Raw genomic sequence first — 14,372 nt, 5'->3', positions numbered from 1 at the left:
TTCGTTGCGTAAGGCAAACGAACATGACAAGATGCGCCCATCTGGCCTCTTCCTTCTTACTGGAGCAGGGAAGGAAGGAAAGGCTTTCGGGCAGGGACATGAGCTCGGTCAGGCCTCCCTTAATGAGCCTGTAGGTCAGGAGGCACCCCGAGGTTCTGCGGGTGTGAGAATGGGGTTGTGGGACGCATCCTGCCAGCCAGAGCCCCTGCCGCGGAAGCGGTGTGGCCCCACGCTCGCTTTGCTCTGCTTGCAAACAGCTCTGCTGTGCCGATGGGTCCCCACGCAGCAAGTTTTCCCCCGCGACATTCCTCCGCTGGGAGAGTCCAGCACGGCGCAGCAAAAAACGATGGGATGGCCTGAGAGTGAGCCCCGTTCTGTTAGCGCGCCTGCGCACTACCTGCGTTTCTGTGACCGTGACGAGAGCCCGCCCCGCCCTCACCCGCTCGGCCCGGGGGCGTCTCGGCGGGGACTGTGTGAGATGGGGGCGGGCCAGGGCGCGCACAGCGCCCGGCACTCTCTGCCGGCGGTCCGGGGACTTTCCCCTAGGCGGGCGCGGGGCCCATGAGGAACTAGTGTCCTCCGTGCGTGGCCTAGCGAGCAGGTCTTCAGAACATCCCGACAGCACTTTTTCTGCGCCGCCGCCAGCTTATATCGGCCGGAGGACAGGAGACCCTCCCGGATAGGGCGAACAGTGCACGCCGCCCCGTTACTCTTTCTGCTGGTCTCCGCAGCCGGTGCACAGGCAGGGAGGCTGCCCGACTGGCCCCATAGGAGCGCCACGCTCCCGGGGGGCGCGATTCCTGCCCCACGGAGGGTCCACCGGCGCGGCCCCACCCCCAGGAATACATTAAGCAAATGATGCGCTGCAGCTCCGCCCCTGCGCGGGCCTGGGGGCAGGGCGGGAACCCCGCCGGCGGGACGCTCTAGCGCCACCTCGTGGCCAGCGCCCCGCCTCACTTCCCCTGCAAGCTGGAGTAAGTTTTTACCGGTAGCCACCAGAATTGGTGTGTACCTGGTAACCTGCTAACAGCAACCGGCGGGGCCGCTGTCCGCAAGGAACCAGCCATACGGACCTGAGCTGTTGTAGTGGCCCTCAGAGGAAACGGAGTCATGCTTAATGGCTGCAATTTCCTGCACTCCCGCTGAAAAAGCAGGGTCAGTTCTTCTTTCGGTCGGTTGGTTTCATTTGCCCCCGAGACAACTTTGCACACCCACAGTGTTTGTGCATTTGTTCCAGACGGTCCTCATCAGCAGGGTCTGACAATTAAAGGCCAGTGGCCAAATTGCTAGAGACCAGGACAGCACCTGGAAGGGAGACTCAGAGGTTTTACAGCTGATGGGACTGTACCAACACTTCTTTGCCACAGCCAGTTCTTCGAAATTCTTTTTCTTACTTTAGGGTTAATGAAATGTTAATAAATTCTCATTCAAACGCTTAATGCTTATATACTTGTATGCTGGAATTTGCCTGTTGAGCTGCTTTCCATGCAGAATGTGAAATTAAAAAAAACACGTCCACTTTCAGTTTCTATTAAGAGTAGCTACAGACTCATCCTTTAATGAATCACAACCAAACATCAAAGAGGAATAACATTCATAAAATTTTTTAAAAAGTAAGTTTAAGTCAGGACTTTAAAAAGGCATCTAGCACCTCAGCCTTTTAACACAGTCACCCCAATATCCTCTCGAGGTTGGTAAATACTGTTGGCTTTGCTTTACAGACAGGAAACGCAGGTTTTCACATTGCAACACTTGCTGCAATTCTCAACCAGAGATCTCAAGATGCCGAAATAAACAGCTAGAAAGGCTGTACTTCAAAGGGCACAGGGCGCAATTCCCACCCCACAAAAACAGTCACTCCATGTCTCTACCCGAACAGGGTGAGGATCTGAAAACAGATCTCATGCTTCCTGGCATGAACACCACAACTCCTATATACAGCATGAAACTTGCTCTGTGCTAGTAACACACACCAATTCTTGAGCTGTGTGAGATGCAATTTAACACATCGCGTTCCACACTCCAGGTGATGCTCCAGAAACACAGAGGGGGAGCTCCTGAGAAACCTAACTAGAGCCAAGGGCGACCGCAGGCACTGCAGCACAGGTATCAGATGGAGGAAGTTCTCAACTGGCATGGGGAAGCACGAGTGCCTTACAGGCTTCGAGTGCTATGGACCAGGCAGCCGCTGCTGTTCAAAATCACGTAGGGTACAGTGTAACAATGCCATTGTGGTTTAGTCCCAAAATCACGAAAGAACTTGAAGTCTCTAAGTGGACACATATACTACCGAGATCCCAGGAATTCCTAATCACTGCTGTACTACTCAATCAATGGATCTGTCAGTCAAGTGTCAGGTCTCCATTAAATGACACTAGCTACTGTAATCAGACAAGATTAATCCAAAATAGCACTGAAGACATCATGTTTTTACAATTATATGTCATTATGCAATATATCAAAACATGCAGTTTGTGCAGGTATTTCAGTAACATTGAAAATAAAAGGTAATTTACTTTCTTCGCTTCAAACCATCTGTACATTGCGTAAAAATGTAGCAAAGGAAGGGCTCATTCAGCGTGAATGCTTTACAATACACTGTCTCCAGGAGACAGCAGCATCTTCATTTTTCTTATCTTGGTAAGTGATACAAAAGTAGAAATGCATATTCTATAGGTCCACTCTATCAGTTTTATAGTATTTCAGCTATGCATCCAAAAAAAACAACTCCTCCTTGTGGAACTACACCTTGAAGCAACTCAAAGTAAAGCTTCTCTTAAGGTGTTGCAAAGTTATTGAAATGGTTGGAATATTTAATAGCCAAAACCAAAGTGCTATAAAAGCATATCCCAGAGGTTTTATTGGTTTAGTAGCAGTCAAAATATGCCTAGTATAGAAATCCATGTTATTTGAAAACAATGTAAATATTTCACAATATAAATTAAATCTGCTTACAGAGTTTTGGTGGCTGAAGTAGCTGTGACTTGACTGCTAATTGCTAATTTGCCAGTATAGTGCTAAATCGGATCTAACCTGCCAGTATAATGTTAAATGGGATCAGGGTGTCATTGATATTGCCAGTGTTACGAAAACATCCCATAAAGAGTCAACCAACTATTTTGTCTCCTAGTAAAAAATAGTCACCCAACTATTTTCTCTCCTGGTATGAGCAACAGTGAACATTATGAGCAATACACCTGAAACAGATGATTCAACTTTTTGACTGAAATTTTTAAACAACTTTCAATCATTCAAGTATTATGGTCCCTATTTACATACTTCTGTGGCTAAAAAAGACATAGTAGACAACTGAACAGTGCCATCAAATCGTCAGAATTACAAAATTGTCAGATTTTAAACAGCAAGTTGTACCTTACTCATTTAATTAAAAATAGAAGACTTAGGTAGACTATTCTGCAAATAAAACAGCACGCTAGTGTGCTATATATTAAGGCATACCTTTAAATGCGCACTTGTCATCTCTAACAAGTTTATACAATTGCTACCAAGTGAAAGGACTATCATTGTCTTGCAAAACTGATAAAGAAATACAAAATATCTGGAAGCCTACATTTTTAAAGTACAAAATTAACCCTCAGTCCTTGTGTTGAAATATACACGGTACAAACAGCAATTCTCGCCTACAAGATCTCACGAGGATTTCTTAAAGCTGGAGGTAAATTCGAAGGTTTTGATTCTTCATCCAGAAGTACTAAATCTTCAATTTCACTACCTTTGTATTTTCTTTTACATATCTTCACAATAACTTTCTTCTTGAGGAATAATTTCAAAGCTTCTCTTGAAGCAACCGCTTTGGCATTTTCCATACTTTTACCACAGCCAGTACCCAAGTAGACAGACTTGCACCTCAGTTCACAAACTATATTTTCTAGAGAGCTCTTATTTTGAGGCAAGTCTGCAAGTTCCTTCAGGGGAACAAAAGCAACATCTAACGTAGCTTTTACAGACTGAATTGATGAGTTCAGAAGTTCTACGTGATTTACATTAGGACTGAAGCCTCCAACAGCAACCAGTTTCCAGGCTACAGCTTTGTATAGTCTGTTGAAAAAAGGTTGTCTTTCCTTTGCATCTTCGCTGGTTAATGGTTTGCACAGAGCCTTAGCAGGGCTTTCACCTGCCTGCAAGCCACTCTTGGAGGCAAGCTGTGGTGAACCTGCCTGCATGCCACCCTTGGAAGCCAGCAGGGAAGCACCTGCCTGAGCTCCACCCCGGGACGCCAGCGAGGAGGGACCTTGCTGAGTGCCACCACGAGTGCCCAGCAGTGAAGCAGCCACCTGAGCGCTGCTCTTGGAAGTCAGCAGTGAGGATCCCTGCTGAGCGCCACTCCGAGCGGCCAGCAATGAAGCAGCCACCTCAGCGCTGCTCTTGGAAGCCAGGAGCGAAGATCCCACCTTAGCAGTGCCCTTGGAAGCCAGCAGCAGCGAGGTGCCTGCCTGAGTCCCACCTTTGGGGGCCAGCAGCAGTGAGGAGGCCACCTGAGTACTGCTCTTGGGTGCCAGCAGCAGCGAGGTGCCTGCCTGAGCGCTGCTCTTGGACACTGATGCTGGGGCACTCGCTTGGTTTTTGGAAGACAGCAATGTAGCACTTGTTTGTGGTGTGCTCTTGGCAGCTGGTGGCACTGTTGCTGCCTGCGGGGTGCTCTTGGTAGTCGGTGGCACCGCTGCTGCCTGTGGGGGGCTCTTGGTGGTCGGTGTCACTGCCGTTGTCACTGCCGCTGCCTGTGAGTTGCTCTTGGCAGCTGTTGTCACCACTGCTGTCACCGTCTCTGCCTGCGAGGCACTCTTGGCAGCCACTGGCACTGCTGCCGCCTGGGGGGCACTCTTGGCAGCCGGTGGCACCACGGCAGCCACCACCTCTGCCTGCGGGGCACTATTGGCAGCTGGTGGCACTGCACTTACTGTAGTTTTCTTTTCAGGTGATGGCGCATTTTCACACTTGCTTTCCTTAAGTGGACTTGAGCAAGGTTTCTCTCCTGACTCTTTTTCAAATGAAGATGGATTTTGCTCAGTGGTATTTTCAGCATTAGCAGGTTTTCCTTCTGTTTCTATGTCTGATGCCACGACCATTTCTTGATCTGAGCTGCAAGTTAACTGGGAGCTTTCTGGATCTTTGCTGGTATGCTTTTCCTGCTTATTTGGCAATGTGCTCTCTGTTTCCATTGGGACTTCTGCCTTGCTTGTTTTCATATCCTTTCCAGTATCCTTAGAATCTTTGCTTCTCTCAACAGCTCGCTTCTTGGGGGGCTCCTCTACCCCTTCTGCAAAACAAGCAAAATATGTTATCCTCTTTAATTTCTGCTCTATGAAATATCCATCTAGAAACAATTTATCTATTTTCTAAAAACCTCTAACAATAATATATGTGAATTTAAATGGTATATATTAGGGATACACCTTGAACTGCCATTTCAAGCATTAACCTAGTATTTCAAAATATTTTAGCATTGTTGGACAAAAAACCTAAAAGTACTCATGTGCAAGACTTCAGATTTTGGTTTGGGACCTGTAGGCAAGTATTAATATTAGTATTCTTGAAGTCCAAACCAAAAATGACCAAAGTATATTAAAGACTTAATGCATTTAAGACTATCTGACCCAAAATAAAAGTTTACATTGTTTACTAATATCATAAAACCATTTTAAAAATACCACTTTAAGAAACTAAGTTTCTCACAAAGCAACAATGTCTGACTAGTGTGAAAGGTAAAGTAAGAATAATACATTTAAGCTGGATTACAATAGTCTACATCGCATTAAGAAAATAATCAGCTTAAAGTGCACCAGTTGTAGAAATTCAAAACAAGAGCTCTACATTACCAATGGAATACTTATGCATTACATCTATTTTACAGGTGTTCTATGAGGTAAAATAGCAGAGATAGGGGAAACGATTAACAAGGAGTTTTCAAAGTAAGTTATTTTGAGTACTTTCTAAGCCCGAGGTAAACCGAGAACATTCAAAAACAAGCATTTTCTAGACTCCTATGTATTGTCACAGCTATGATCTGCTAACCATTGCTACTTGATATGCCTCTTTTCTTCACCTTGGCAACCAGTTCGTCTCTTGTGGTGCGGACAGGCGCGTCGGTCACTTGGATGCCTTCGGCCATTTCCAGCGCCTTCTCCATGACCTGCGGCGGGTACCTGCAGGGGCGACAAGGGGAGAGAAGAGAAGGGGAGGGGAGAGGCGCCGTCAGACGGCCGCGCCGCGCCCCGCGCGGGTCCCGCCGCCCCGGCCTGCACTCACCGGCAGCCCAGGAAGACGTGGTTTGCCCACACCATGGAAAGCGACACCAGGCGCTGGAGCTGGGCGCTGCCCGCCGCCGGCGGCTCCCCCACGTTCCGCAGCAGAAACTCCCGCCGGTGCCGCCAGTGGTGCTCGGGCTCGCAGGCCCCGCGCAGCGCCTCAGCCCAAGCCACCTCCTCCGCCGTGCGCCCCAGGGGCTCGGCCGCCGCCTTCCTCGCCGCCATGGCCCCCCGCGCGCGGGGCCCTCCTCCGCCCTGCACAACGGAAACAACGGCCCCGCTCTGCTCCTTCCGGCCGCGCGGGATGACCTCACAACCGGCGCGCGCGGCAGCCCGCCGCTACCGCCCCAGGCGGCTTTGCGGCGCGCGAGGTGGAGCAAACGAGGAGGGGATTGTGCCGTCAACGGCCGGAGGGGGAGCCCTAACGGTCGGCGCGCGGCCGCGGGGCGGGGCTCAGGGCCCGGTGCCCCACGGCGCGGCCGAGGCTGGGACGGCCGCCCGCCCGCCGGCCATGGAGTCACGGCGAGTACCTCGCCCTTCAGACATCTCGCCTGTGGTGTCCGCTTGCGCCTGCTCCCGTAGAGGCATTTTCATACGGCCCGCGGACTGGTTTCGGTTGGGCGTTTGTTTGTTTGTACTGTAGTTGGAGCCTGAGATGTTTCACAGGGCAGGTGCGGATACACAAATTGTTACGGTCAGGCTGGTACTTCGAAGAGTGTGAGAAGTGGAGAGCCACTGGCCTGCCATCCTCGGCCCAGACAGGCTGCCTGTATGGGATGGGCACGGTTACCTGTGTGGCGTTCTGCCTGGTAAAAGTGGGAACAGGAGCATTACTTCTGGGTTTGTTTCATCATTCTGCTTCCTGATCCGTTCCAGTCTTGCTGAGGTTGGAGTTATGGGACCAATTCATGATTTTGCCTCCTTGGTGTGTGATAGGAAGGTGGTGGCAAGGAAATGGGTTCTTGTAGCATTTTGAAGGAAACAATAAATGAGGAGTTGTAAGTAGGCTGCTGGCTGCAGAGGGTTCAAATAATAGCTCGTGCAACTCTGTGGGCTGTCTTGACGTTGCAGAATTTACCCCAGAGTTTTGTTCAAAACCAGTTGGAGAATTCTGTTTGAAAAAGTAATGAACATGCTGTGAAAACAGCCCAAGCTTTGGTCTGCTGAGATGGAGCTTGCTGAGTTACTGCATTGGAGAGAGTTTTGAATTCCAAAGGGCTGTCCCAGGAGAGCTGTATTGATTTTATTCTTCCTGAATTAGAAGTCTGTGCTTAAGTTTTCAGTTTTTAACACCTACGTGTCATCATGACTGAACTACAAGACATTGCATTTAAAGGAGGAGTGTTTCTCCTTAAGTGATTTTAATGTCTTATTTCATGGAAATTGTTGTGTAGTGATCTAACTTGTAGTACCTCTGTGGTGCAAAACGTGCTTTTCCTTCACTTTCTTTGTTAGCCCATGCCATGTTATGTCATGCATTGCCAAGAGTAATTCAGTGACAGAGAGCGAGCAAATAGTAATGAATGAGTAGGATGGGACTTGAAAAACTCGTTGTTTTGTGTCTGCATGTACAGCAAGAAAAGGGTGGAAATTTTGTATACGCTGTGATGTGGAGCAATGGGTTTGTTTAGAAACAATGTCTGAAGGTTTAGAAACAGCACCACAATTCTAGACCAGTGTCAATACAGACTCTAGAAGACAAAGATAAAGGGAATCCCTGGCAAACATAGGTTCAAGGTCGCGTTTGAGCTGAGATCAACTGTGCTGCCAGCCTGTTTGTTCATACTCTTCAGTGAACCAGATCGCTTTCTAACAAAGCTAGTTGGGGCTTGGTCCAGGCTTGAGATGTGCCCCTCAGGGACCACAGGAATTCAGCCAGGCCCGAGTAGCTGTAACAGGGCTGCCTTTACTTCTGCAAAGGTTGCAGAGCAAACAGCAAGCCTTGAATGCCCTGTGTTCCTCTGCAGCCATCTGAGCTGCCAAGTTACTAAGAACTAATCCATGTTGATCTGGTCATATACGACTTAAGAGTAGAAGCTGAGGAGGGTGAGGCTCCAGCAGGTGACAGGGCCAATCCCATACACTCAGAGGGATCCCCAGAAGTCATATTCTGGTGTTGATGGGTGAATGACAGCTCCTGGTGCCAAACATCAGAGGTAGGCCTCCACATCTCAGACTTTTGTGTCTGCACTTGGTCACCCCACATGTATGGGATTATATAGAATCACATGTGAGACCTGGAATCCTCCAAAAGCATTGTTCTAGGGAGTGTTGAAGACTGAGCACAGCTACAAAGCATAGTACCAGATACTATCTGGTACTAGAGTGGCTCAAGGACTGAGGAGAACAACTTTTTCTTGCCCAATTTTGGAGGACACATCAACTGAAAGCCATTTCACCTCTTTGTCCACCGACAATACGAGTGAACACAAACATGGGTGACAGCTAGAGAAAAGGCAGAGGACAGTCGTGCATACTTCTGGAATGGCTCACAACAGCTTTTTGTCTGTAGTGAGCAACCTGTATGGTCTGGTACCTTTCTGGCACCCGATGCTGTTAATTTTGGGTTAATTTTCTCTAATGCTCCTTCTGCATCGATGTGGCCTTGTTGGCACAAAGATGATTTAAACCAAAATGGAACCTTTTGTCTTCCCTACCTGTTTTTTCCTGACATATTATTTCTACTTTGTTGTGTGTTTGAATCACACTGGAAACAGGCTAGATCCCAGCCCCGGAGCGTGGGATGTCACGCATGTGCACATGCAGGCAAACACAGACAGCTGCATTCTCGCAATGCTCTCTGAGCACTGGAGACATACTGTTTCTCAAGTTGATTAAACAAGTGCGTGTAGTAGAAAAGAGAGAGAAACACTGCTGTTAATTTAAAAAAAGGAAACAAGTAGTGTTTTCGTTCTCACCAGGAAAGGCAATTTTGAAGTTAAACACCTCATTGATGGTGCTAATTCTGTGCATTTAATTTTCAACATTGGAAGAAAAGAGATGTTTTTGTTCCCACCAGGGAGGGAACTTCTAAATGCCACATTGGTAGTAGTGTCGTTAGAGTCATTTGGGGCTTGATAATAGCTTATTTTGGCAAGATATAACTAAAATCTCAAAGTGAATCATACCAGTATCTATAATCACAGTATTGCACCTGCACTTCCTGTATAATAAAGAAAGTTTATTTCTGCCTTTGTAAACCAGTGAATTATTATTTCTTCAAAGTCAAGTCCTGCTGAAACAGAGGGCAGTAGCCCCATTGAGTTCAATTACATTCTGTGCAATTAAGGTTAATATATAGTGACACTCTTTGTTCAGCTTCATATGAGAAGTGTGCCCTCAACATCACAGCAATGCAAAGGAAAGCTCAGAGTGCCACAGAAATGCATTAAGAGTGGTGTCTTACTGGCCTGGCGCAGTGAATCCTCTGAGCTCTGTCTGTAGAGTGGTCCCTGCCACAAGTAGTAACTACACACTTGGGAGCCCTGGCTTAAGTTCATTAGAAATGCAGCTTGAAGAAGCCTGGTGAAGAGACATTGTACTGTTTCCTCAGATAACATAGGTGTGCTGCTGGAGCATATAGTCAGAGCTCTTGCTAGGCAAGGGACAGCACTTCCAGGGAGTCTGCATGTGCCGAGGTTGCCAGTCCTTATTGTTCAGTAAACTAATTCTTGGAATAAATTACTTGCTAAAAGAGCATTAACAACTATGCAGACTTGTCAAAGGAAAGGCAGTTAGAGTAAATCTGTGGTTTTGTTTGACCACAATTATGTAACTGTTGTTTTGCTACAAAATCATGTACTCTTCTGAGATTTCTCAACTGAGGAAAATATATTCTGTAATGCAGTGGATAAAACTAAAGGTAAAAATGAAGAGCTGAATTGATAATTTTTCTTCACATGTATTCGCTCTTATTACTAGCTTAAATACTATTTTGCATTTAGTAATATGTTATACTTGAAATATATAGCAATGCCTACAATAGGGTTGTCAGTTGTCTTCCTTTAAATGCGTATGTTAAGCTTTAGCAACAGCTAAAGGTAGCATACCACTTCCCAAATTTTGCTTGCTAAACTATGCTTTAGGTAGCACAGCACTTGCTAATGTCCATGGTTTGGTGTGAAATTTTCCATATTGAGGATGGCAGTTTAGGATGCTGTACTGCTAGCAAACATGATCTAAGAACAAAGGCAGGGAAATGGGGTTTTGTCTAGGATAAAATATTGTGGAGATCTTATCTATGAAGTGCTTGAATGCCTTTACACTGTAGAGCAGACATCGAATTTGTTACGAAAAACTGATTTGGGAGGGGGGCATCTGATCTTCTGACTACACTTAGCATAATTTATAAGCCTTTGAAGAAATGCATTTTCCACATTGCTCATTTAGGATGTGCTCCCATCATCCTTGCTACTACTGCAGTCAGGTCCACCCCAGTTGTGGGCTGCAGGGCCCAAAAGAGTCCTCTCTTTGCCACTGTGGACTGGGGTGGGTCTCTGGACTGAGAGTGAGACTGTGGAGATCATCCACTGTGCTCCCCAAAAACATGCCATTCTCTCCTCTTCACCTGTGCTTGAGCATGTCTGATAGGAACAAGGAGCAGACTGAGAGGAGGGACACTGAGTATGGAGGTGACGGTGAGACTGAAACTACTAGGGAGTAGAAAAGCTTAGCATTAAACTAATAGGGATAGGATAGTGGGATTAGGTGAGAAAGGAAATTAAATTATCAAGGGAAAATGAAGGTAAATGAGTTCAAAGCAAGGGGAGAAGTACATATAGATGAGGAATTGGAGAGGGACTGTATGTCAGGAGCTAAGAGAAATGAGAAAGGATAAATGTGTGGAAGCCAGTGAGGAAGCCAGAAGAATGAGAGTACAGTGGTAGAGCAGACAAAATCAAACAGAATCAACTCTTGATTCTGAGCAAAGGAACAAGCTGTGATGGGAAGGGAGCATTAACAGAGAAACCACTGGGATTTGAATACAGAGAAAGGAGAGTTAAAATTTGGACAGCACAGAGACAGCCTTTCAATGCTGTCTTCCTGTTGCAGTAGGCATCTGCAAGGGTAAGTGTCCTGGTTTTGTTAAAAAACAAGTTTCTCTTTTAGTGAATTTGCCTGTCAGTTAAAGCCTTCATATTAGCTGCATTTTCCTGGAGAACCAGATACATGTTTTGGTAAACATAGCAATGGAATGCAAACATATTGATAATGAATGGATGCACCTCTCGCGGGACGGGCAACAAGAAACAGGTGACCAAGAAACTGACCAACTGAGTATAACATACCATTCATGTGAATACTTCATATAAAAGTGGGAGACCACGAGGATCTCGTCCCTTTTCCTTTTGCTTATGGCCGACGTTAGGAGAGGACCTTGCTACTCGTCTCTGCAAACTGAGGCCTAGTGACAGACTGAATCCAGCTCCGGTTGGCTGCAGAGTCTAATCCAGGACTTCAGGTGCCGGCTCTGCGGTTGCTGAGACTTTCAAGATTGGTTTTTTATATTTTGTATTATTTTCTCTATTCTTATTGGTAGCATTAGTAAAATATTTTTAATTTTCCCAACTCGCTTCTCTCTGTCCTTTCCCTCCTGATTGCCTGTCCTCAGTGGGAAGGGCGGAGAGAGGAGGGGGCCGAAGGGGGAGAGGAGGTTAACAATACATCTGCCACAGTTTTGTTGTCACCCCGCAATTAAAACCCTTGACAGTAAGTAAGACCAAGAAAATATTCTGCCATTCTAATTTAGTAGAAGGTATTTTCTTGTCTTTTCTGTGTGCTATAAAGGAACAAAAGAGGTAGAAATCCTTTCACTTGCAGAAATCCATCCTGCAAGCTACCTTTAAAGAGTGTTTAGGTAGGAAGCCTTAGGCCTTTGGCAGACAGCTGTACCCTAGAGTTGGAAAAAGCAAGAAAACAGCCTTTGGAATCTTAATGCAAATATTGGCATGAGTTCATTGTAATTCAAGAGGATTCAGGAAAGCACTAAACGGGCAAGGAGGTCTTTCCTGAAAAAAAATTCTATTATGACCCTATAACATAGTGAATTTTTATTTGTGTGTATGCATGTATGTGTATACATATATGTCTACATACATATGCATATGTAATACAATACAGATACGTGTGAATATGTTTTAAAAATACTTGTATTATTGAGAGTGTAAGCACCTATAAATCTAGATACTTGTACTGCTTAAGTCAAACTATTCATGCCTTGAAGGAAAAGAAAAATTACAACTAATATTATATTAGCTTGGGTTGTGGATAGGTGCATTACACAAATGGATGCTATTAAATCTTTATACCATGCTGTACCAGTATGAATTTTGTATGTGCTACATATTTTGCAGACACAAATAACTATTTTAGAAATGATATAAGGAGCTTTCCTGAGACTCCAGGCAACAATGCCAGATGTAATTTGAATTATTGCTATTGAAAAATCATGGTTCTGTTTTTCATTATTGTTATACCAATATTCCTGACAACCTGCAATTTACCTGCTATGAACAGCACCTCCTGAAAACAGAGAGCTGTTTTGTGTGCTGCGGTATTTTTGTATATCCTCCTTGTGCATATTTCACGCTAATTCCACTGGATGGCACTGAAGGAGACAGGATTGCATGGAAATATCTCCAGAAGTTAAGCATAACTCCAAAAAGAGAGAGCGGCTTACATTTTCATTCCGTTACTGAAACAGACAATGTGGACTAATTTTCCATCTTGGTGTATTAATTTGTCATCAAAACCAGCTCTTAAACACTCCTAGCTATAGATCTAGGTTTTAACAGTAGCAAAATTACAGTGGAAGCAGAGTGGAAATATTACTACCCCTTGCCCCTGCAAAAAGGTAAAGGCTAAAAGGTGCAGCTTTGGCCCATTCTAGATTCTTAGGTGAAGGTTTGCAAAACATCTGAAAAATGTTTGGTCCCTGTTCTCCATGGCAGTGCTGTCAATACTGGCCTCTTCTACTATGAACAAGTGCTGGAAGTATGTTAACTTTTGAGCTCATTTGAAAAACTGCATAGGAATTCATTCAAAATGAAAAGCTTCCACCTGTTGAGGAAATGTATAGTATTTCAGAGAACCTCCCGACCTGAAACTCCATCTGCAGTCCCCACACAAGGACCCCTGTTTCTTCTTGGGTAGGGACTATGTGATCCTGCCTGGAAAGCACACAATTACTCTCTGTCAATCAGACCTGGAACCTGGGAGTCATCTTTGACTCCACTCTCTTTTTTTGACCTGTTTATCTTGATATATATGAATTTTGTTTCCTTTTCTTCTCTCAAGTCTCCTCTTATCTCTGTCCATATCACAGATATGCTTTTTTAGGCTTTTGTTATCTCTCATCCTGCTTATGACAGCTTCCTTTCCTATGCCTGACCTGACCTGTCAAAAAAATCCCTTGAAACACTATTCTTGTGCTTATCTCCATGGCCTATTTCTGTGGCTTCTTTTTGTACTTACCTCTTTAGTATATCCGTAGACTTCCCTGCTTCTGCAAGCCCTCTAGCCCTTTGAGAGCGCAGTTTGACAATATTTTTGGCAGCTGTGCTGGCCTACGATAGTCTCTGCTCCCAGCCATTCACTCCTGTCACTTTGATATGCCCACTAGTTTGCTGGCACAGTTGTTTTGTTCAGCTGTGTAGTAAACCAGATTAGGAACCTGATTTGGCTGAAGAGTGGCATGGTGGAGGAAGGGGAGGCACGTTTTTCAAACAGCTTATTTCTTATTTCTCCAATCTAGTTTATCAGGCAACACTTCTGCTGGTGCAACTGAGGGGTTGGGTCTGGGGCAGAGAGAAGTGGTGAGAGACATGGGGTTGCAGAGCAGCAGTGGCTTATGCTGGTGTATGTGGCACTGTTGGTAGCTGTTGAGCCGTGACCAGATTTTGACGATAGAGCTAAGCTGAACTAATAGCGAGTTACTGCTGAAAGAGTGGTGCTGCACCTCCTTCCTCACCCCTCATCATGGGTTGGTTCCTGACGCTTTCCTTGTGCCAACACTGGTACTTATCCCAGCCCAGTGAGCCAATTGTGGGAGCTAACATGGCACAGAAGCATTCACTTCTTGTAAGGGCTTGCCTGATTGTTCTGCCA

At 45.7% G+C, this 14,372-nt stretch overlaps 1 protein-coding gene across 1 annotated transcript; it reads right to left on the bottom strand.

The window, feature by feature from the left end:
• Positions 1-1,525: 1,525 nt before the first annotated feature.
• On the bottom strand, positions 1,526-6,577 carry CDKN2AIP (CDKN2A interacting protein). Its single transcript, XM_082052069.1, has 3 exons — positions 6,268-6,577; positions 6,034-6,164; positions 1,526-5,278 (listed from the first exon to the last, which is right to left on the bottom strand). The coding sequence occupies exons 1-3, from the start codon at positions 6,489-6,491 to the stop codon at positions 3,642-3,644; spliced, it is 1,992 nt and encodes a 663-aa protein (XP_081908195.1). The 5' UTR covers positions 6,492-6,577; the 3' UTR covers positions 1,526-3,641.
• Between the last annotated feature and the right edge of the window lie 7,795 nt (positions 6,578-14,372).

Source organism: Streptopelia decaocto (assembly GCF_964273445.1).
Source record: "Streptopelia decaocto genome assembly, chromosome: 4".
Classification (NCBI taxonomy): Eukaryota; Metazoa; Chordata; class Aves; order Columbiformes; family Columbidae; genus Streptopelia; species Streptopelia decaocto.
Note: the sequence above shows the minus strand (reverse complement) of the source record. Positions and strands in the feature narration are given on the sequence as shown.